This window comes from Fukomys damarensis, unplaced genomic scaffold (genome assembly GCF_012274545.1).
Source record: "Fukomys damarensis isolate Sample0158 unplaced genomic scaffold, DMR_v1.0_HiC HiC_scaffold_27, whole genome shotgun sequence".
Classification (NCBI taxonomy): domain Eukaryota; kingdom Metazoa; phylum Chordata; class Mammalia; order Rodentia; family Bathyergidae; genus Fukomys; species Fukomys damarensis.
The window spans coordinates 25483448-25508775 of record NW_022900939.1 but is presented as its reverse complement, the minus strand read 5'-3'; the positions used below and the strand labels follow the sequence as shown (position 1 = coordinate 25508775).

At 43.7% G+C, this 25328-nt stretch overlaps 1 protein-coding gene across 1 annotated transcript in view; it reads right to left on the bottom strand.

The window, feature by feature from the left end:
• The window catches only part of Aopep (aminopeptidase O (putative)), a 349371-nt gene that overhangs the window by 11407 nt on the left and 312636 nt on the right, over positions 1-25328 (bottom strand). Inside the window, exon 18 of the mRNA XM_010636136.3 lies at positions 13698-13814. Coding sequence (XP_010634438.1) covers positions 13698-13814 — 117 coding nt within the window. The remainder of the gene's footprint in view (positions 1-13697; positions 13815-25328) is intronic.

Sequence of the window (25328 nt, the reverse complement as noted above, 5' to 3'; positions counted from 1 at the left end):
AGGGCAAAAGCTCTCTGACCTCCAGCGACCACGCCGCCTACCCAGAGGCCCTTTATAGCCCCAAGCCATGCCCAAGACTCAGGACACAGTCCACAAGCCAACAGGCACCTCTGTGAGTAACAAACCCTTCATCAGGATGTGCTGCTCCCTCTCAGGTTTCTCTCCTGGAAACAGAAAAGCCGTGAATGAAGCACAACCCCATGCCACACCTGACCTCTGCTCAGCCCAAGACACTCCCATGTACCCCAGCCAGTATCCTCCTGAACTCTGGAATAGGGGTGGTCAAGTGTTTTCTAAGGAGGGTCGGACATTGGGCATTTCTGGCGTTTTGGCCCTTCGGCCCTAGACAACACAGAGATGAAAGCAAGTCTTTGGATAAACGTTACTTACAAAGACAGGCAGTGTGGGCTGCAAGGGTCTAGGCTGCAGGTCGGAATGCTGCCCAGGCTGGGCCTAAACTTGTGATCCTCCTGCCTCAGCATTTCAGAGTGCTGGGATTACAGGCGTGCACCAGCACGTCCAACTTACTTATCATCTTAGAGACTAACGTCCCAATGTGGTTTTCAAGATTTCCTATTGTGTAATTCTTGTTATGAAAATCTCACCTGGAACCCCAGTGCATACAGATTAAAGAGCAATTCAAATCTTTATGTCAATCTTCTGATGACACCAGGAGGTAAGTCTCAAGCCTCCTGCCTCCTAATAGGAAGGCTGCCGCAAGGCCAGGGGAGAGAGACTGCCGCGACACTAGATGGCGCTGTGGTGGTCCCGCCACATCTGACTCCCAGGCTTCCTTCAGTGATCTGCTGTGCCCACACCCCAACTCACCGAACCACCCACTCCCCAACTTCCAGAGTTGGCTCTTAGTCTCTCTCTGAGCTCACGCCCTGGCACGGCTGCGTCACTTTCTCTGCAGGCCGGATGCATTTCCTTACACTATCAAGCGGACTGGAGAGCACCGGCCCTGTCTCAGAAAGCAGCACATGGCATGCTCCATGCAGACATCTCAGTGAAGACAGCCCTTCTGCAAAGCGCTGCAAGTTCGGAATGCTCCTCAGCTACTTTGAAATTATAATGCACAGTTGGAAGCTATAAAATGCTTTGAAGAATGCCACCCATCCTATTTATGACAGGAAGCACTCCCCTTTCTTTTCAGTCCTTTTGATTTTGAAATTTATTGCTGAAGGGGAAAAAAATCTATCCAGGGAACATGATCTGGGAAGCCCATTAAACCTCATTTAGGGTTCCATTTATATCTGTAAACAGATGAGGGCTCATGGCATTTTTAAGTCAGTAAGTCTACACTGTGATAAACAAACCTGCTTTCTGAATTTGTGTGCTTAAATCAGGTTTATTGGCTTGAAAGTGGGTTTACTGCTGGTAAGCGGGCAGCCTCGGCGGAGTAGTCACAGATGGAGGCATTTCTGGGCCTGTGCTATGCAATGCCAGCCGCATCTACCTGCTCGTCCTCATGAAGGAAGACCGTGGGACAGCCTCCCACCTGGCTGTCAGACCATGGGCACCTCTGTTATTATTTTATCCCTCCTCCCGCTCTCTCATCCTTACTGCTCCTCACTGCACAGGGCTGCAACCTGAACATTGTTTTTTAAAGCAAAGGGAATTAAACGTTGCCCCACTTGCTGCTGCAAGGCCAGGTCAGCATGTGAATTTGCAGGCCAAGGGTTTAGAGAGCCAGGAAGGCCCTACAGCTCTCTTTCTCATCTGAATCTGAAATGCTTAGAACTACAGTTGCACCAGCTTGCAAAACAGGTCGTCTGCACTGCTAGTGCCACCATGCTTGACACCCACATGGAGGACACGGTAAGGTCAAGTGTGACGACAATGAAAAACAAACGTCAAAGCCTCATTCGTGAGTGCAAGCAAATTCTAACCTTTCTTTTCTTATAAACAGACCATTTTTATATAATGATATTAAGGCTATTAAAAGCCCCCCCCAAAAAAGGCAGAACTCCAGAGCCAATGTGGGTCCACACTGAAATATGGCACAGCCTCCCCTTCAACCCAGCCAAAGCTGCTTACTGGATGGCCACACCCCAGGCAATTCTGAAACTAGGAAATGCCTTCCCCCTTTCTTTGTTTCACATGTGACATGTGGCCTTTGCTTATACAGGACTTTTGTTATTGGCAAAAGCAACGATCATGGTTTTACCTTTCCCATGAGCCTGTGCTTGCCCCAGAGGCAGACTTCGCTCTGAAGGGCCTCACTCAGTCTGCAAAAGGGCTCACTATCCTGAGGGGAGGCAGGACGTGGCCATCCCCACCAGGACACTGAATTCTGGGGTTAAGTTACTCCCGTCACCTGCTAGGCCAAACATGAGATCCTGGAAGTTATTCTCCAAGTATTCGATATTGAGGATAAAGTGAAAGAACAGAAAAGCTCCTGCCTCCTGGAGCTCACAGCTCAGTATAAAGTTGGAGAAAAATCCAACAAGATTCATGTATTGGTGATAAATGCCAAGGGATGCCATGGAAAGACCCAATGGCATAAGTGAGATGTGGGGTGGTCAGAAAAGGTTCCCTGAGAAGGAGAAGAACCAGCTGCTAAAGGGGGCACCTTGAGTCTGATCTCTCACTATACCATGTGTTCTGCAAAATAATTCAATCCTCCCCTTTCCTCATTTTTTTTTCTTTTTGGTAGGGGGTGGGGATCAAACTCAGGACCTTGTGCTTGTGAGGCAGGTGACAGCACCAGTGAGCTAAATTCCCCGCCCTACCCTCAATTCTTAATGACAGTTTCTCCAATGCGCTTCTCCACAGGAGGTAGAAAAACAGACTTTTAAAAAGAAAACCTCATGTTGAAGACAATAACTACTGTGGCTTCCACTGCCGTGACAACACCACAGAGGCAGGGTCTACAGTTTCACATCGCAGGAGCTTTCAATGTTTCCCAGGAGCGGCGGCTCTCTAGGTCTGCTGTGACTCAATCAAGAAAGAAGGTGTCTACAGAGTTCCACAGAAATGACGAGTGCACAAGAGATCTGTTGAGACGATAAAGGAGTGCAAAATGATTTTGGAATGGGAAGAATTGCTGCGGATTGAGTTCCACAGAGGGTTGTCACTGACCTGTGTTCCTCAACTACAAAACATGAACATGTGGGCTAAGGAACAGATCGACTTCATAAATAAACTATTAAAAAGTACTGCAGGGATGCCCTGAGACCTAAAATGTAGGAGCCAGAACTACAAAATTCCTAGAAGATACAGGCAGGAAAGTTTACGGTGTTGGATTAGGCGAGAGTTGCTTACATTTGACACTGAAAGCAGAAGCAACAAGAAAAACAATGGATAAAATGGACTTCGTGAAAGTCACACCTTTTGTTCTTCAAAGAACACTATCAAGAAAATGAAAAGACAAGCCACATACTGAGAGAGGGTGTTCTTACCAATCATATTTGCTAAAGGACTTTTATCCAGATTATATAAAGTACTTTAACTCAACAGTTTTAAAAAAGGGACAATTTCAAATGAGCCCAAGGCTGCCTAGATATTTTTCCAAAGAAGATGTACAAGTGGTCAACAAATAGATAAAATCTACTCAATATCATCAGTAAACAGGGAAAGGTTGATGAAAACTAAGTGAGGTACCATCCACACATCCAACAAGATGCCTCAAATAGAGACAGAAACAAGGGTGGATAAGGACAGAGAGAAACTGAGACCCTCAAGGCTCACTGGTGAGAATGTAAAATGGCACAGCCTCTCTGGGAATCAGGTTGCAGCTCCCCACAACAGTTCATCAGAGTTAACAGAGGACTCAGCAATTCTACCCATGGGTGCCTAATGGAAAGACGTGGAAATGTGCTCCTGCACAAAACCTTGTACACAAATGTTTACAGCAGCATTATTCATAACAGCTAAAGAGTGGAAAAACCTCAATGTTCATCAAGTGATAAATGGACACACAGATGAGGTCATCTATAGGAACAAAAATATCTGAAAATAAAAAGGAACAAACAGGTTAAGGGTAGAGTTCAACAGAGGGATTCAAACCTGAGCACAGAAAAAAACAACAAAGGAAAAGTATAGTGATGGCTGATACACACTACAAACACGGACAATCCTTAGAGATGCTACGCTAAATGAAAAGTCAGTCACATACTGTGCATGGTTCCATTTAGTGAGCGAAATTCCAGAGAGAAAGCCAGTGCTTGCGCACAACTGGTGGCTATGGGAGGACAGCTAAAGGGTGCTGGGTTTCCTTCTGGGATGATGAAAACGTTCTACAACTGACTGTGGTGATGGTTGTACAATTCTGAATATGCTAAAAACCATGAACTGTGGACTTTGGGTGGATTACATGGTCTATGAATCACATTTTCCAAGAAAGTTATTAAAAATAATCACCTTCACCCACCCTTGGATGAACCAAGGTTAAGCAAGGCTCAGGGGCAAGAGAAGCTGCCTGGAGTCCTGTGGGCCAAGGCAGCAGCTGAAGTCTCAGCTACGGCTGGCTGGCTGCTGGCTGGTTGGTCCCCTGTGCTCAGGGACTTCCTGTGCTTAGCCTGGGCATCTGCTTCCACCCACAGATGGGCAAGACCAGCTGACCTATGGAACACAGTTTCATGTGGTCTGAGGCTGTGGCAAGAATGGCACACACAATGAGTAGTCAAAAAAAAATTTGGTACCACCTCAAAGTCCAGCTGATATCTTCACGTTTTTAAATTTCAGACCCAGCCACATAAACGAAACATGACCGTGTACAGCCCTTGGGCACTGCCCACACACACAGGCAGAGCTCACCTCTGATCTACGCTGCACAGGTCCCACATACTGGAGCACCATGAGGCTTCCATGCTACGCAGAGCAGGGAAAGTGCACAGGAAAGGCACTTCACACTTGCATACTGTCTTGGTCATTTTCTCATCTCTAGGACAAAATACCGGACACTCACAAACTAAAGGAGGAAAGGTTTATTCTGGCTCACAGTCTGCAGAGGTTTTAGTTCATAGTCCACTGGGCCCAAGGCAGAACAGCAAGGCAGAGGGTCCTAGTGAAAGAAAAGCTGCTCATCTCACGGTGACCAGGAAGCAGAGGGGTCAGAGGGAAGGGAGACCCACACTCCTAGGTCACGCCCACAGTGGTGGCCTCTTCTGACCAGGTCCCACATCCGCACCCCGTATTCCACTCACCTTCCAAACACAAGGCTCTGGGGGTCATTTCAGACTCACTTCACAAATGTGAAAGAAAACAGTGTTTAAAAGCTAACTGTGCAGATTTTTGGTGTGGATCTCAAAGCAAAAAATTTAATACAAAAATATGTAAACTAACAAACCTAGAAGCACCGATAAAACCCCGGGCCTCAATTTCACTACAGAGGCCTTAGAAATAAGTTGAACATGAGATGCAGCTGGTTTCTTGGACACACCAGAAGAAGAAAAACAGGGCAATGCTATTTATTTAGACCCCAGAAAATGTGTAAATCTTCCCATCTTTTTCAGGAAATCTTAGATGATACCCTTAAATCTTCAGATATCTATAAAATTGGACCAGCGGCTAAACACAAAGAAGCAAGCAGCGAGGGACAATAAGGGACCAAATAACAATAAGGAAACTTTTCTAATAAAGTCTGGAGGAACCTGTAACTAGAGGCACATTTACTACACTCTTTTTTTAAACAGCCACATTTTAAAAAGTATTTATTTAACAGGACCTTTTAAGAAAAATAAATCAGATTTGCTGCCTGCAGCTCCTTTTTTATTTCCATCTATTTAACACTTAATTACCTAAAATAGGCTGTAAGAAGTCATGGCTAACAATGCACAGTCCCTATCTTCAGGAATAACAGAACCCTCTTAATCTAAAAAGTTTAAGTTCTTTAATCATTTTAGATCAGGTTTTAAAAACTCCTTTATCACAGTATAACCCAAGAAACACTGTATGTTGCGGGCTTTCATAGAAAAGTTCCAGGGCACTGGACTGAATAACTAAGAGCACTCTAAGGCACATGGTTTATTTAAAAAGATATAGCTTAAAGTAACTACTCCAATCCTTTCTTTCAACCTATACTGACCCCACCTTTAAAACCCTAAAAAAGGAATCACAATGCTGTGTTGAAGGGATAGCTGCATCCTTCACGAGCGCTATCTCAGCCTTAGGAAAACTCTGGAGCGGGGGTTTAGCTCAGTGGTGCCAACGCCTGACTCACAAGCACAAAGTCCTGAGTTCGATCCCTGCTACAAAACAAACAAACAAACCTTACAAAAACTCTGGAGCCATACTGTTTACAGGCTGTGTTCTGAAGTACAGACTCATCAGTACTTGGCCTCTTGATCTGCAACCTGAGCTTGACCACACTGAGGGCCCAACAAGCTAGACCCTTTGTACCTGCGAAGATGTGGTGACAAATGGCCCAGTGCCACATATCTGTGAGCTGTCAGGTGGAAGAGGCAAGTGTCAACTTGCCCTTGAGGAGCTCCCTGTGAGATAATGGGCCCTCAGATTTTGGCCCAGAAGAACACTTCACTAATTGCCACTCAACTTTCCGGCCCTCCACAATGCTGTCCTTTTTATGTTTGGCCTGAAAACCTGCCTTGCGGGGGGGTTCCGTTCCGTGATGGTGCCTCCTGACAATGCTGGGTGACGACCTGGTGAGCAGCTGGCTGGGTAATGAGGCCCCGGGGGCAGCCTGCAGAACAAGGGAGGAGAAGAGGCAGGCACCAGCTGTGGGTCTCCAGGCACCGGTAATGTTCCTGCTCAGAAGCCTGGGCAACCCAGGGCAGTCCCACGAGCGCAGAGGCCTTGGTCCCTGTCCTGTGTGCTGCCCCACACCCACAAGTGCAGTGGGGGAGGCACAGCTGGGGCCTGTTCCTGCACATCACCATGATCACAGGGCCCACATGAGCCAGAGCCATTGTTCCTGCCTCATTACGCTCCTTACATCTGCACAGGGGACAACGGAGCAGGAGATCCTGGGGTAGCACACTGCATTTTAACAAGCAGTCAAGCATCCTGAAATGGCTAGAGCACCCAAAGGAAGTATACCTGGCCTCTCCTCTAAACCACCGCATGAGAAAACAAAAGAGAAATGTCCTATGTGTGACCAGAATAGGAAAAGTCATCGGGAAGAAAAGGAGAGCCAGGAGCTGAGACCCTCAAGAACATTTTGAATCTGAAGGGAGAGGGTCTCCACATTCAGAGGTATGAGCAGAATCACAACCAGCATTCAGATGCCTCTGCCCCCTTGATACGGCGCTAGAGGACTGCGGATCTTTGAGTGCTCTGATTCACAGAAAGGGTGGTTCTGGCTGAGATGAAACTCACAAGTAGCTCAGAGCTGACAGACTCCGGCACTGCTGGAGTTCAGCCTTCCACTTCTAGCCTAAGACCCAGTGAACAACGACTTCATTAACAATGTATTAAGTACCGCTCCCTGCCTCTGTAAATCCCAGGCCCACAAGGTGGGAGGAGGTCCAGAGCCCCTGGGTGAGGTTAGCCAGGGCTCTACAGCCACAGCCGGTGATGTGGAACAAGGCTATGTGGTTGAGTGTTTGTCCAGTCGCAGTCAACCCTGAAAGTGTCCTTCTGAGAGGAGAACTGGGATGGATGCTGGCAGAGCTTTCTGGATACTAACGGCAAAGCAAGTTTGTCCTTTCTTACCAACCTGTTCCCCTAGAATGACTTGATACTGTAGTCTAGTCTGCAACACCTTGTTCTTCCAAGCAAAAGACTACTTTCACCTCTCCCAAGGTGACGTGCTCTGGGGCCTCAGGAGGGGTAGAACAGACTCAGGGCCACCTCTAGCTATTGTCGGCCATCTTTCTAGTCATCCCACTCTGGACTGTAGCCAACTGTCCATGGACACTTAAAACGAGACTTTGAAAACTGCCCTTTGTGAGCCAGCCACCATCTTAAAACACTGGTTCTTAGCCAGAGGACTTCCTCTGGAGACATCCAGCAGCACCTGGAGGCATTCTTGAGTGCCACATTGGGGGAAAGAAAGGAGTTGCTACTGGTGGACAGAGAATGCTAAACAGCCTACAACGCCGCGCACAGCCTCCTGCAAATAAGGAATAACCCATTATCCAGTCCCAAAATCAGAAGTGCTCAGGTTGAAAAAGTTTCAGGTAGAGCAGACCCCACTCCCTATCCCAGTGAAACCAAATCACCACTGGAACCAAAGGCCAGGAAGCCTGTGAGCGAATGTATAAAGAACCCCAACAGAATAGCTGGGTAGCCTGTAAGCAATGACTGTGACATAATTCCTGTCTAGAATCTGAGCAGATTCTTTTTTCTCTAATCTCTACCAGTCTGAAGATTAAGAGAATACAACTAAAGAGAATATAAATGTTATATTTAGCTAATAAAACTTTTACTATTTTGGACCAAATATATTTTAAAATGTGAATCTTACACGAACAGGAACTATGTTTACTATGCTCAGCTGGGGTATAGCTCAGGCAAAGAGAGCCTGCCTACCATGCTAGACGCCCTGAGTTCTTGTCTTATGTTATTCACAATCCCATGAAGAAGATATTCGTGGCTTAATTTGGGGAAATCAAGGCTCAGGATCCTGAACCCTAAAGCCCCCAGGGAGGATTCAGGAAAGTAGGTGAAAACCCCAAAATCATTCTCCCCAGCATTTTTCAAATTTCAACCCGTGATCCATTAGCAGATCATAAAATCAGCTTACTATGTCACTACCACATTTTAAAAGAAAATGAAATAAAACAAAACCTTAAAAGCTCTCAGCATAATTGAAGTACTGCCTTGTTGGTGAATAAAATGGAGCTGAGTAGAGGAGTGGGGTGTGTTGGCTGTGACCCCCAGTTGGCTGGGGCTTCGGATTTGAATGCAGCTCAACACTAAGTCCAAGCCGCTGGTGGCAACAGAGCCTGGGCCCGAGGGTTCAAAAGTGGTCAAGAAATGAAGACTGCAAACTCCATGGAGTAGGTACCGTCCTTCCCTCCACTGTAAGCCAGCCCTGATCCCACACCCACATAGGGAGATGGGAACGATGGGACCTCAGGGAGATGAGAGCATGTGGTACCCACATTTTCTTGCTCCGTTGAATCCAGGAGGCTTCTTCTTTATGACCAACAGGACTTCTCCCAACTCTCTGAGGAGATGAACGAATGTGCTAATGGCCTCTTCCACAAAATTAATTTTCTGGTTACAGCATACCAAATGAAACATCAGAGGACGCCACAGCGTGGAACTTTCTGATTTGCATCCACCACTCCTACCTAGGCCAGATGAGACATGAGTTGCTGTTTTTTAATTTTCAAAAAGGATGCTGGAGATGCTGTTGCCAGAGGTGAGCCCCGATGTGATGTGCTCAGTTGTGATCTATAGGTAGAAAGCTGCTTGAAGGTCCCTTGTGGGGCTCACAGAGAGAAGACATCACAGAGCAGGTTCCTGGGATCCTCACCTCACTGCTGTGGGGCAGCTGGGTTTCCAATGTAAGAGAAATGCTAAGGCAGACAGAATTTACTATTTCAAAGGATCTTGAAAAATACTTTCGGTTCCAAAATCAGTGGTCACATACATTTTTAAACTTTAAGGCTCTTTCTTTGAGCTACACTCAAAAACTGCAAAGTGCTTCTATAGATTGAATTTCCCTTTAGTTCATTCTCCTTCCTGGCTAAGGGAGCTGGGTACGAGGCTGGCAGTTCTGTGACCTGACTCCAACAGTCAGTTTTACCTTCCAGGCCAAGAAATGTGAAGGTGCCCTTGGCTCTGCCAGTCCACCCAGCACAGGGGGTGGTGAGAGTGGACAGGCAAAGGCATGAGGTGGTCTAGGGCATTATATGTCACCCCCCGCCTTCTCAGCACCTTGGTCCTTGTGTTCATCCCCTGTAAACCTCTGGGCACAGAGGTATTCGCTGCTCCCAGCACTGACCTTCTTGTTGGCACCACACAGGGTGCAGGAATGGGAAGGGTAGTAACCTGGACAGGTACCCAGAAGGCCAATCCTCTAAAGCCCTCAGCAGGCACTCAGCACCTCTCCCAGCAGAGCCTATGAGAACAGGACTGCAGCCACAGAAGCAGTACCAGGACACGTAAGAAGAACAGTTCAAAATAAGCTCCTTGGTAGGACTGCAGAGGCCTACCCCACCCAAAGGAAGGAGAGAGGAATAGAGAGCGGAGGACAGCCCAGCAGCTAAAGCAGCCCCAGCAGTGATCGTGGAACCATCTGAGGCATCGGGACAGGTTTCCATCTCGGTGCCTGCCAGACAACCCACTCCCAGGGCACAAGAATCCCTGCTCCACAGTACATAGCAACCATCGTGGTGCTGAATGCTTGCTGCATCGAGTATCTCGTTCAACACCGTGTTCCCAGGGACCTGTGGCAGTGGAGCAGAACATCAGGGCCATAACTCACTTGCTCCGGCCGGAAAAGCCCTCCAGAGCCATCTTCCACAGGGACACTCAGTACAAAGCCTACACTTCAGCGTCTCTTTGGCGACCTCTTGAATGACTGCTCCTAAGAGTCCCAGTAACAGTTTAACTTGCTTAGTCATGGAAGAGTACCAAGAACCAAGTTAGACTCCTCAAGAACTTTTCCACCAAGCAGCAATTCTTTCTCTCATGAAACAGTCACTTAAAAGCAGTTATGAGAATATTGTTTGGAATTCCAGGCACCAGTGTTTTGTGATTTTTTAAAAAAAAAGTTCTCAGAGATGCTTAGCTTTTTAAGTCCAAACACACTAACTTATTTAACTTATAAGAAAGTATTCTAATAGTAGAAATGAACACCATTCGTAACCGTATCTTCTTAATGAGAAATGGTCTGTGAATTCCAAACCGGAGTGCAGAGAAGAAATCTCACGTTACTGCGCTGGCCCGTTATCAGCCAGACTGAGGAAAGTGCCCATGTCCACCACTGGAGGGGACATCAGGGTGGGAGTGGGGACGCGGGACCTGTACAAGGGTCCCCGGGCAGCACAGCAGCAGCCTTACACCTGTTCCCATCTCACTTCCTCTTCCCGAGCTTAGGCTGGAGCTGAGTCAGGAGCAGGGTGAACCCGGTGGTGTAGCTGTCACTCGCCTTAGGAAGATGCTGTCTGCATCCAAGATCCATCCGGTTCTCAGCCTCCAAGCTGTGCTAAGAAATTACAAATCTCAGTATTCTTACTAAGGCTTAGAACTTTGAAGTGCATTAGGTGACAACATTTCTCTAGGGCTGCTTCCAAACAAGCAACCTGTCCTCACACATCACTGAATAATTTAGAGAGGAAACTTTTTATTTTTATTTTTAAAAGATAGAATTAGGTATACACTGAGTTAAATTTAGTAACCATGGGGGGGGGAAAGAAGGCAGTTTACTGTTCAATTTAATTTCTGCTAACCATAATTAAATAGTAGAGTTTCTAGAAAACACCCTGGTTATCCAAAATCATGTTACTTTTCTGGTTCTGAGTGACACTACTCACAGTAAGAAAAGTCATCAGTATAACTATGCGCCAGGACCCTGAGGACCTAGGATGGAGGCTCATCTTAGAAGAAACTACAAGAGGCTACCTAGAGGCTTGGCAGAAGGGCTGGCAAAGCACAGTCGGGCAGAGCAAATTGTCCAGGAATGGGTATGTATGTTTTCATGGAATCTTAAAAAGTAATGGGGAAGGGCCTGGGATGTAGCTCAGTAGCACAGTGCCTGACTGGCAAGCGTGAGGTTGTGAGTTCAATCCCTGGCACCCCAGGCCCCAAAAAGACAAGTATTTGGAGATGTACTAATTATATGAAATTCAAGTTTTGGGGTCCATGAAAGGTTTCACTGGCACACAGTCTTATCTATACTTGATTACAAACTGTCTATGGCAGGTTTTGAGCCACAACAGCAGAAAAGAATAATTGCACCAAAAACCATCCTGCCTGAAATATTACCTATTTGGTCCTTTATAGGAAAAGTTTACTGACCATTATTCCTAGCCCATACTGAGTTCACAGACACGCACATGTTGCTGTCTCTCCACGGAACCACCCTGACACGCTGGCTGTGTGGCCACCCACCTCCCTTAGGTCTTTAGGTCCTGGCTCAATGTCACTTTCTCCAAGTGGCCTTTCCTGAATACTCTGTCTAGAGAAACCGAACCCAAGTTCACCAGGCGCATCTCCTTCCTAGCTCTTGGCTGACGGTATCTTGTTTATTCACTTGCAAGCTGTCTGCTCAGAAGTCAGCTTCTGAAGGCTGAGTCCCAGCACCTAGAGAACACGTGTGAACTGCAAGCGTGGACCATGCAGGTCATGTGAGTGAGCCACGCTGCACTCAGACTATCTCTAGTCACCAGGGATCTAACAGAACAGGCTGCCCTGCCTTTGGGCCACGTGACAGACTTTGTGAGATGAAACAAGCAACCAGATAAAACCCGCTGTCCTTCTCAAAGGTTTAAAAAGTTATATATAACAAGTAAGTCAGGCTGTAAGTTAAGAACAGGATGTGCTTCAGGTCAAAAGGAAGAAAGAAAATAGGGCCTAGAACCTCATGGCTTCCGGGCATCAAGGGACAGGTGCCCAGTGCCTGCTCTGACCCTCCTGCCCTGGTCCATGTGGCAGGCGCCTGGCATTCCACTGCCATTAAAACAGCATAATGCCTATAAATAGGAGGGACTTTTAAATACTCATTAAAAATAACAGTCTGGCATTTGGAAACTTCTATAAACAAAAATCTAAGAGCTGAAATAAACAGCAACAGTTGTATATTTGATCTATGCTCAGGTGGCTGAAAAGCTATCCATGTTTTCTCTGGAGTTCTCCAATTACTCTTGAATTTGTGGAGTAATTGTGAATTTCAACTGCTTAACAATGTCCATCTTTCCTTTTAGGTAATAAGGAACTGGCCATTCTCAATTTACTCCATTCCAATGATTGTGAAATTGATTATAACATTGCATTAATCCAACATGTACAAAATAATTTCAAAAAATATGTTGCAGTGGACAGGGAGGTATTACGGTATGTATGGAGGCATTGTGATTTTTTATACACTTCATTTCAAGTGATTAATATGGCTGCCATATTGAACTGTACAGTTTTTAAATGTTCAATTATTTTCACCTGACTACAAACCAAAATCATCTGCATTTTCTACATTTTAGTTTTATAAAATAGAGCTTTTCTTTGACCTCTTCCCTTGTATTTTACTTTAAGATGACTAACTACGTTAAACATTTATTATTCTATGTTTTTAAAACCTGGAATTCATCTTAAGATTCATATTGCATTTTTCCCAATAAGCTAAAAGATATTAAGGACCACACCATATTGCTTTCCCACAAGCATTCAATTTTCCTCTTTAAAGCATGGCTGCTAGATTCAGTTCTCATTTCCTTTATATATGGCTCCTTTCCTGTCCTACGTGAATGCAACCAAGCCACAACTGAGTCACATTTTCTTAACATGCAGCAGGATGGCCCCACCATCAGTGCTCAAGACGAGCCACCCAGGCTCATAACCCAAACGCTCCACCCTGCTGGCTCACTCTTCAGGAGATTTCTGTCCTTCTTTATGACTTAAGAAGAGGGAGAAACTTAGGATCTCAAAATATTGTGGTTATAAACACAAACATGCTCAGTGCTGCACCAAGCGCAGCCTGGGAATCAGTGTACATTTTGCTTAAAGCCCTTGTTCTTTACTCACAAACACGTGGGATTCCGCTAATGCAAATGACAGTCTCCACAGCATGGGGCTGCAGTGGGGTCTCCACCTCCCCACCAGCAGGGAGCTAGGACCCTAGTTACCTCCGCATCCTGCTCATGGAGACAGTACGTCCTTTGGAGGGTCTGCAGAGTTGGGTGGCTCAGGGTCTTCTCTTTCAAGAGATGCTCCAGAAGCAAAACCAGCTGGTCTGGAAGAAGCTGAGGGAAAAATAAAACAGCCTGTGAAAATGCCATTCAGCTGACGAGAAATTAAATTCAAATGTTTAGACCAAGGACGGCGATGAGAAGGTAACCTGGGCACTGCCAGTGTGTGCCTGAAACACAGGCAGGCTGCAGTGCGGACTTCCATGAAACCTTGGGTTCACACTGTCTCCTCAGTCACTGTATTCTGGGGTATGGGGATGTCCTGTTTCCTCAGCTTTTCATTTCAGGTCTGTACTTAGGCCAGATCAAAATGGGTCTCATCTTATGAAACACTGTGGTTTATTAGATCCTTGCCTTTATGGCATGCATATGCTAAAAAATGTTATTTGGCGTAAAGATTTGAGAAGCCATTCAATTTTAGGCAGACACATGGAAGTTCAACAGAAATAAGCAGTTTCCGATTTCCTTTCTGAAGAAAGGAAAAATAAAGAGTACGCAATGAAACAATTATTATGTCTCACAATCCCTTCACTATAAAAATACACTAAAACATTAAAAAAATATATACACGCATGATCAGATGTATAACAACACACACATAAACACATACACAGCCATCCATATTCCCATGTTTTCTGCAAAGGACAGGTCAAAAATGGTATTACCAGTTAAGGGGAAAGAGAGGAAGAAGTCCTAAGGTGATACAAAAAATATAACCAATTTGTGATGCCTAAGAACTGGGCCGGACTTCATATGTCTGTTCATTACCACACCCAGGCCTAGCAGAGCACTGGAGCAACACAGTTCAAGATACACCTCACAAGAACAGAAAAGTGCTTACTCTAAAAATCAAGGTTTTAAAACTGCACTTATCTTCCCTTCATCCTGGCCTATTCCCAGATAACTCTGGTTAACAAACCCAAATGTCACTTCTTGCTATTCCAAATAAATTTTAGAAATCATTGGCTTCTCCGTCTGCCTGTGTCTGAGAGTGCATGCTGCCTAGTCTTCCCTCCCCCTCTTCCAAAATGAGCGTGCAGAGAAACTGCTGGCCGCATGAACGACACTCACCACCCAATTTCACAAAGAAAGCATTTCTTGTATGTTCTCAGCCCTACCTCCCCACAGACAGGCAGGTGGCAGGCACAGATGCTCATCAGCTGGTTTTTGGGTGTGTTTATCGCCTGAGTCAACCTGACGGTCACGCTGTGGAGAGGCTCTAGGGCTGGCAGGAGTAGCAAGGTGTCTAGGGCACAATGACACTAAAATTATCACTGACCCAAGGTCCTTTACAGGACTCAAGAATGACTACCAACTCCCTTTCTTGAGAAGTCACTGGGCTATAAAGTGCTTTAGAGATAACAAGCCACTATATAACTACTAGTAACAACAGCACCATTCTATCATTTTTGATACAAGGCTGTACTTACAAGGTATCAAGTCTGCTATTTCATAGAAAAGGCCAAGCCTAGGCCCAGCCTCTGCTGAACCTCCTCAAGGTTCACCTCCAGCACACCTCAGGGGTCAGGCATGGGTTATGGCCAGCAGAGATCCTGACCCAGCCACATTCTGCCTCCCTTGTAGGCTCCTCTTGTCCTGGCTCCAACTCCTCTCTGCCCCAGGTCTATCTAGGACTGACCCCTTGGCCCTGCTGCTTCTCCCTCTCCCATCAAACCCTACAGTGGCTCAGTGTTTTTTTTTTTTCGGGGGAGGGTTACCAGGGATCGAACTTAGGATCTTGTACTTGCAAGGCAGGCGGTGGCACCACTAAGCTAAACCCCAGCACCCACTCGGCTCAATGTTTTTATGGAGGTCCTTCTCTGCTGGAAGCTGAATCTTTAGCCCATAGCTCCAAGTGGACCCCTAACTGTTCTAAGGCCACACCCCAAAGCTGCCTCAACCCACTTCACCACCACTTCTCTCGCTCTCACTGTTGCAGGAAGGCCTGGGACTCCTGCTGGAGTGTCCCCCTACTCCGAGGAGGGGCTCGGGTGAGAGGCATAGACCACACTACAGGACAACAGGTTGGGGCCGCAGGCTCCAGATTGGATCCAAGTGGCCCTGACGGCCCTGTGAGCAGTGTTGGTGCCGCAGCCAGAGGGCAACATCGTGCAGACACAGGAAGGCAGGCATCTGGGACCCGGCCAGCTGGGACAGAATGGGGTCCGTGTGTGCTAACTACAGCAGGAACCAAGCCCTGCCAATTTGCAGAATTACAGGGAAGGAAAGAGTAGAAAGAAAAGTGTCTCCCTATTGTGTATTTGTGCTTACAAAGAGGTCTATTGTTAGAACTGAGTTTGGGACTTGGTTTAAACTGAAGAGACGCATAGAGCGAAGGAAGCCTTGAGAGAAAGACCAACTAGCTTGGTCCTCAACTTACCCCAAGTGGGATCAACCAATAAACACAACTCCAGTTTAAAACTCCAAACACTACTAATATGGGAACCCAGCCCAATGCCTGGACTCATCCTGTGTATCTCACAGTTTCATCCTAAGAGGAAAGCTCGCACATCTGCACATAGAAGCAGAACTGAAAAGATCACTGAGAGCTTTTGTTCTCTTCAAATTTTACACAATGGAAATATTTAAAGCTAAGCCCTCTGACTTATGACAAGACAACTGAGACGCAGGGAGGGAGGCCACACATCATCAAACCTTTTGCATTCTTTATAAGTTTAACTGGCTCTGATTGGGGGAGGCAGAGAGCTAGGGCGAGTGCCTGTCTAGCGCCTTCTGTAGTGAGGCCTGGGGTGCACCCCACAAGAGCCAGCTCGTTCAGGAGCGGGCAGGACACAACTAGTACTACACAGCCACGCCTCCCTTGTGGTGCCAGGAGATTTAGGCCAGGCAGACTCCTCAGAAGGACTTGTAGAAATACTCTTACTCGGTAAACACCCTGCAGCTACCTGGCTCTCAAATGTACCTCTCTAACTTAGGGTGAAAAGGGTATTTCAAAAAACGAAAAAAAAGTACACATGATCAGTGACCTAATGCTGTTTGAGGCCACAGACAATAAAACTCAGTATCATTCATTCACAAGTAAACATTATACCATTAAAAATAAAAATGAGATCGCAGACCAGGAAGAGGGTTTTACTATTTGCTTTGGTGCAAAAACGTGGTTAAGTAGTTATACTTTAATACGATTTCTCTTTCTAAAATAAACATTCACTCCATGTAAAGCTACCCTACAATGAAAATGAAATAGTATGTAATATGCTAAAATGTTTGCAAAGCAACAGGAAGCTATCAGATCCTAGGCAAACATGCCTAGAAGCAGGGCCTGGCAGCCAGACCCACCCTGGCAGCTGGCACGGGGGAATGAGAAATGCTATGTGGATCATTCCACTCCCACCCACGGAGAAGTCCAATTTCACATGACTTCTGGGCCAACTGTTTTCATACAGCAGCACTGCAGGAGACAGACATGGCTTTAGTCGTACTATGGCACAGCCATGAAAAATGTCCCTGGGCATTATCTCCTAAGAAAGCAGCACCTTCACACACTGGAGAGAACCTGCCCATATTTCTGGGGTCTAATAGTGCTCGTACCCACACCACAGCCACAGAGATAAAGTCCTTCCCTTTCTTTGTACAAACAAGGAATTCACTTGCTATTATTTCCATATGGAGATCAGCTCAGTATTTTTAAAATGCACCCACCTCAGAAACGTAGACAAACTAAGGCTACAGGGTGCCAAAATCATGCGGGTACTTGAAAGAATGGCACAGGATGGTGAAACTTACAAATACAAGAAACAAAAATGCTAAAGCAGGCCAGTCAAGTACAAATGTTGTTTGTTACAGGGTTTTAGAAGTCTGTGTTCTTGCATAAACATGGAAGAGTTCACAGTTGCTCATTACTGAGAGGTACACAAAGAAAAAAGTCTACTATTTTCTGCAGTCAGCTGAAGAATGAGGCGATCTGTACAACGCTGAGCGGTTTTAAGAAGTTTTACGCAGACTCCAGGAAAGAAAGTATGAATTTTCCAAACCTACCCCCCTAACCTACCAGCAGCACAAAGAAAACAAACCCGGGCTCTCCCAGAAGCCTCTCACCGCTGTGACAGGGGCATCACTCACTCTGAGCTCCCTGAAGACCACCCACAGGACTGGGCCCTCCACCGTCTCCTCCATTAACAAGACGCGAAAAGGCCAGCTCACCTCCTACACCAGAAAGGCCACGGATGCGCTGAGCTTCCACAGGCAGGACCCACGACAATGGCCCATGGCGCACAAACACTCAAGCCCCGGGGCCTGAACCCTCCTCCCGCGGGCCCAGGAGGGCACCTCCTGGGCGCCCCGGCTGGTGTGCTGCAGGAAGTCACTGCGCAGCTCCTGGACGGAATGAGCCCGGGGACTAATGTAGCCGCCGATTGACAGTGGCGTGAGTTCTATTATTACCCCATTATCACTCTGGGATCTGCGCCTAAATGAAGCATGCTTCCTCCCTGATGCCATTTCCTTTTATCCTGGCTGGAGACTAAAAGCAGATCAATGGGGGCAATACATATGATGTCACTTCAATTTATAGCGATGGCCTCTCCCTCTTTCAGTCTGTCTGAAACACACAGAAAGATCAATTCTTCCCAAAAATGGTTAAAAAATGCTTAGGGAGCATTCATCTTCCAGAAAAGCATTCTCTGCTATATTTGTCTATGTTACTACAGCAGGAACTGTTTACACAGAACAAAACAGACGAAATGGGGGAGGGAGGGGAAAAAAAATCTCAAATTCTCCCCCAGGCTGGAGACATGCTGGCCGAAATCCAATGCAGGCAGGGCCCAACCTGGAGTAAAAGTCACATGCAGAGACCTTTGGTGTAGGGACAAGACAGAGACTTCCTTTGCCCTTGGATTAAAAAGGTGATCACTGTAAAGATATAAAATGTCTCTCATCTTTCGAAGGTCCCCCTAAGCCTAGCTCATTACTTGCCGCTCTTCCCAGAAAGCTCACAACCACCCTCACTGTGCCCACGTGTGAGAGGAGTAGTGTTCCTCCCCACAGTGCCCTCGCATTAAGGTGACAACGACAGACCTAGAAACCCAGTCATCTCTCGGACACAGCTCTGAACCAAATAAACAAGTACAAAGTCTCTCTACTGAATAAGTTTTACATGAATTTTGAAAATGGGACAAAATTAAGATATTAATGATAACATTCCTTAAAACAAGACTTCTTCCTCACAACCCAAAAAAGAAACAGGAAATGTGAACCCAAGTGTAGCCATGGTCTTCCTACCAATGTCAAAAAATGATCTTCGGTTCCTGCAACTTTTTAATGACAAACATTTCTAAGTAACAAAAATAGACAATACTACCTACATAGACAACTGTCCGCCCAGGACACACTGTCAACTAGAATATTGTGATAAAATTAGTGTCTCTAGTATACATTAGAAATTTTCAAGACAGAAAACTGGGCTGGAAATGCTACCGAAAACAAAAGGTATAAAAGAAAAACTCTTCCTAACATGTTGATGTAAAAACCACATTTCAAAGAACTGTCAAAACTGAAGACTTTAACTCCATAATGTTCACTTCAAGGGCACAAAATCGGATTTGCCTGCAAATGAAGGTCACCAAATAATGAAGAGTGAAAATAATTTTCTGCAAAATCAGTCAACCAAAAGGCACAAATATTCCCAGAAGAATGAGTTCATTTTGATTATTAAATATCTCCAGGGACAATATCCATAGTTAAATTTTAAAAAGACAATTCAAGCAGCAGCAGCTATTCATATAATACATCTCATTACAAAAAAAAAGTGTATTATATTTTTGGGAAACTCTTCCAAAAGCTAGTTTAAAAAGACAACTGCACTTTTGAGCCACATTGGCACTACAAGCATTTAAAAGACACCAACATAGCAAATAGTAACTGAAACAATTTATTGGCATAGGTCATTCTCTCTGTTTCCAGACTGCAAGTATCACATTTTTAATGTGCTATTATTTCCTTAACTTTTGTCAAAAGTATTACCCAAACTCTATGTCTGATACAGCATTATTTGAACTACACGTACACCAATATTGTGTGTTACTACACAAAAAACAAAGCAATGTAAACACTCAAACTGAAACTTGCCAAGGATTTTAAAGAGATGCTTGGGATTCTCACTCAGGTCTGCCTACTCCACCCTGGAATCTGGCAGAACTGCAATGGGGCCAAAGGAAGAACCTTTGTGACTTGAATTTTACATTTCTCTAGAAAATCATCATTCTTGAAAAAGAAACTAACAGTTCCTAAGTGCTTGAGACTACTCACTCAGCCATGACAATCCTGGCATGTTCAAAGAATGACTTGTGTAAGGATTTCTAAAGAACTGGAACACTTCAAAGTATCAAAGAATACTTTTAACTTTTCCTCTATTTTTTTCATTGAAATCCGCTTGTTTCCTTAGAATAATGCTCTTATTTAATAAAAGTGCACTTTTAAATCTTGAATAAGCACGTATGTTTTTATGAACTGTAAATTTACAGATGTCAGTATTTTCTAACTGTAAGCTCTAGTTACACACTAACATATGACGCTCTGAAGTCCAAAAAATATGAAGATACCTTTACTGTCAAAATCATTAATGTTTCTGAATCAGAATGCAGTAAACAGACTCACGGTGGGATGTTATGCAGCTATTAAAGAGTAGAGTGATACCGTTTCATATTTTCTAGATTTTTCTAGAACAGAATGTAGAACATGGTTCAATTTGTATAAGTAACTTTCTAAAGACATAGACAGGAATCAAGGAACTCTTCATATTGATTGACTTTTCCTCTGAGAAACCTACATGAGCTACTTGCTCTGTTTTCTGCTTCCAGGTCAAGCTGAAATATTTTCCTCAAATTCTGCTACAAATATTTCCTAATAATTTACTTAATGGAGAGAAGATCTACTTTATGAAGAAATTTGTTACCACAAGCTAATCTAAGAGCACAAACATGTGTAAGCAGAGATGAGTTAGCAAACTGGGAGCCTGGGGCCTCTGTGAAACAGGTCTCCCAGCACTGCCCAGCACCAAGAAATGTATCGCTGTCTCTCTAGCCTTAGTCTTAGCAACATTTTTTTTCTTTTTAAAATTTTTCTGTAGTACTGGGGATTGAACCTAGGGCCTTCACACTGAGCTGTATTCTCAGCCCTTTAAAAATTTTTTAAGAACTGGGCGAGGTAGCACATGACTATATATAATTCCAGCACTCGGAAGGCTGAGGCAGGAGGATCACCATGAGTTTGAGGTCAGTCTGGCTGAAGGCCAGCTTGAAAGACATAGCGAGACCTTGTCTCAGAAAGGAGTAATGTTGTCACAAAATCTGCAAGAACTGCTGTCAATAAACAATTCAATTAAGTCACTAAATAGGGCTGGAACTTGCAATCCTCCCGGCTCTGCTCCCAACATTTAAAAATAAATGCTGTGCTGATATATACGAAGCATAACATCAATCACGTGCACAGATTTTATGTTGTCATCTAAACAGAAATTGTCAAGAATCTGCACATTTTCCAAGGGAAAAATACCTACACTTTCATTCAAGCCTAGAATGTCCTTCTTTTCTTTCTCTGACTCCATATTAGTCCAATGTTAAAAATCAGATAATCTGCGTGGGTTTATTTATTAGAAATGTAAAAGTTTTAGCAAATAACTATACCAACATTTGGTCATAACATTTGGTTGAATTTATTTTATATGGCCCTATGTTCCTGGCTAAAAGTAATAGAAACTATGCACAAAAATACTGTGTTCATATGCATAAACAAATGACATAAAATCTGCCTGCAAAAGGTTTTTCCTCTAAATTACAAGAATTAGCAAATGGGAAAAACACTGATACAGAAAATACTATCTTTGCAATCTTACATACAAACACAAGGCTCAAGTTTAAACAAGAAAAACTGCGTTTAAAAAACAATTTTAACTTGTATAAAAAGAGTACAGTCTAAAGAAAAATCCTTGTAAACTGAAGCCAGATCTTGCTCATTTCATCTGCCACTTACTCCTATGTTTGACAGTCAAACACTGTTATCAAATTGAAATAAACTTCCTAATGACCAAAACAGTAAGATGGAATAGTATTATGGTACTAAAGTCTTCAAGAACTGCTGTCAAACAGTTCAACATATTTTTTAATATACGTAAAAGCAAAATTCTAGAGCTGCATGTGAAAATTCAGATCAGAAGTGCTTATCACTTCGAAACTAGAATATATTCAAAAGATACGAATTCAAATTTATTAACCTCAAGTTTTATAAACATTCTCTATAGCAACTGATCTGGTTGATGATTTCTCACATTTAAAAAGGTGACGGTAAAATGGATCAAATGGCTTTCAAGTGTAATGGATGCAATCAATGAAACGGTGGCTCTGCAATGTTTTTTAAAAGCTAATAAATAAATCAGATCCTGAGAGGAATCCTAACAACCTATTTTACCCTATGTACAAAAACTTAGTATTTCCTGGAGCGATCTGGCCTTTTGCTTTCCACAATCTCTTTGTTGAAACTTGCTAATAAAGACCAAAAGTAATAGCTTAAAAAAAAAAAGAAAGAAAGAAGGAAGAAGAAAAAAAAAGGAAGCCACAGAGGCCATTTTAGAGCTAATAATGATCACAAGTGTTGCAAAGTGAGAGAAAGACAAGCAACAGAAACAAGGAGAAACCAAGCTATTCCTCTGACTCAGTTAAAAAAAGCAATTCACACAAACACGAATTTTGAAGCAGGAAGCATAATTTATAAATAAATTTCACTTTGGGGCATTTATTCTGAGGGCTAAAACATAGACATTCCATTACTCCTAGTTCCTGTGCTTTCTTCTTCATAGAAGTTCAGTCCAGACAATATAACTGTATCTTTTTTTAGGCCAGATTGTATTTTCTTATACTTTCTATGTTTTCTTAATAAATTTAAACTAAGCATAAATTTTAGCCACATGTTTACCATTTGCCAGGTGCAATGTGTCATAAAGCTGACAGAAAAGCATATTCTTTAATATACATACAGCAAATCACAAATACAGAGGAAGGAGAGGAGAGATGAAGTGAGTGGTGATTAGAACGACATGAATTAATGCTAGAAAAATAAAGGAATAAAGTTGCTGTTATCTAATAAAATGTATAGGGAGTACTACTGTCCAATGTACTCTTCAAAGTTGCAGTTTTATTTCACAGCATGATTTAACGTTGGTAAGGTGGGGGAGCCATATTTCACTCAATTTCTGTACTCTCTTGGATTCCAGGCTGGACATTTTATAGCCTGGATTAGCTCCGAAAAGTTTTACGAGGAATAGACCAAAGGATCAACTTCTTAAGGGTTACTTCAACACTTAGGGAAATTCCTATTAATGGAAAGAAATGAATTTCACCTTAGGAAAAAGGTAGGCAAAAGAAAAGGCAGAATTTCAAGAATATTTTTACTTAATTATTAACTTTTCTTTCTCTGGCGTCGACACCTGGGAATGAAAGCTATTTTGGATACACGAGCAGGTAACAGAGGAGGGAACAGAGCAACAGAACAATAAAACGACAGAATAGGGCTAAGTCTGGTTACCCCAAAGTTGCATTAATACACAACTCACTGAGTAATTCATAAATGAATATACTTCCCATCACAACAAAAACTATTCCCAATAAGTAATTTCAACTAGTGTCATAAAAATGTTCTTTTAGAACAAAAATTTCACTTTTTGGCTTTGATCTCATCATCTTAGGTCTACTCTAACCTCGAGCGGGGACCCAGGACCAGAAGCAGCCTGAAGCTGTTAGAGGAGTAAGCAATATAAATGTAGCCTTGTTTGCTGCCATGGAAATATTCTCTTATGTGAATTCAAACACTTGAAAGTCAATCAACAGAAGTCAGTCTTCAAAACTGCAAAAACAGATATTCACAAATGGTAGCTAACTATGGATTCAAAATGCCGGTGTCTGAGATGCAGGGGGTCTTTCCACCGGTATTGATATGAATACGTAAGATAAGCTTCCTACAAGCAATCGAAAAATTCTAGGCACAAGTTGTTTCTAATTGATTCCAAAAGAAATTTTACAAAGATTAAGTTTTAGTGTTTCTATTATTTTTATATCTTCCTTTAAATATGTATAATATGCTCATTTAAGAATATTCAGTACTGTTTTATTGGAGTGATTTTTTTTCAACATCATAAACTTTGGAAATTAAAGGAAAAGTTGTTAACACATTCTAAATTTTCTGTTTAAATTCTAAAGGAAAATACTCGGTGGAAAACCGTACTTCCCTTCCTCTCAGTATTTCAGCTTGTCTATACAAATCAACTTAAATTTATCTTTTTAAAAAAGAAGCAGAAGTGAAATACAATTGTTTTTACACTGGTTTTGTTTTTTTGAGACAGGCTCTCACTAGGTAGAAATTTGCTTATTAAAACTAAAAAGAAAAACTAAAATGCTTGTCTCGTCGTCCAGTCACTACTGTTTACTTTCTGCATTCTAGGAGTTTCTATTGGTTTGCTATTAGCATCTCAAAAGCACAACAGACCAATATTTATCTATGCATTATATTCCAAATTGAAGCTTGCTTCGTTTAATTAAAACAAACTTGTTTACACAATGTATACGCATATCAATAGTCACACAGCATTGCATAAACATGTACAATTATGATGTGTCAATTAAAGACAAAATGAAACCAAAAAAACCCTGCAAAATTAGAAAAACCAGCGATCACAGATTTTCAAAAGTGAAAAGTGAACACACACATTTCAAAATAACTAAACTCAACGTCACAGGTCAAAAATCACTTTTTCGCTGATTTCAAGATTTAAATTCTCATCTGAGAAAATCACAATAGTTACAGTTGGGACCTAAGTTTTAAAATGAACAGACTGACTCCTTCCAGGATAACCCAAACTTTCACAGGAGTCAATACTGAAAATTCAGCTTTCATTGCCTATAGTGGGCAAGTCCGTTATTCGCTACAAATTTCCATCTAAGAAAGTCTGCTAGGAACTGAGACCAAAGACCAGAACACCCCTAGATCAGCCACGCGCACACCCTTAGACGAGGAAAGAAAGGGAACAGTCTGTAAAAACTGCTGACCTGTTGAACATTTTCTAAAGAAAACTCGAGCCCGAAAGAGTAATTTATATTACTATTTGCACGCTAGATTTGTCCTTTAAGTGAGCTTTCTCCAGAACATAATGTAACTGTTTGCAGATCTTTTTGACTGGAAGGCTTGGTAAACACGAGGAGTTACCATACCCACGCCATACCCCTTGAACTCTTGAGTTAGGAACATTTACAATCATATGCAAGGGAGGAGACAAAAGCAGCAAAAGCCACAGTCTTGCACTGTTGACCGGAAAAAGAAATCCCGTCAGCATCCAGAGCCACCACCGCAGCAGCAGGAACGCGGCCTTCGCTGCACAGGCGACTGCAAGGTCTGTTTGGACGCAGCAAGTTTCTGAGTGCGCTACACCCCGTGGGGAGTGTAGCCGAGGACGGAGGAGGAGTGTGAGGAGGATGAGGAGGGTCCAGAGACACCCACGCCCGCCGACGGAAGGACCACTTACCTGCCTGCACTCACCGGCCTGCACCTGCCTGTCCCGCGCCC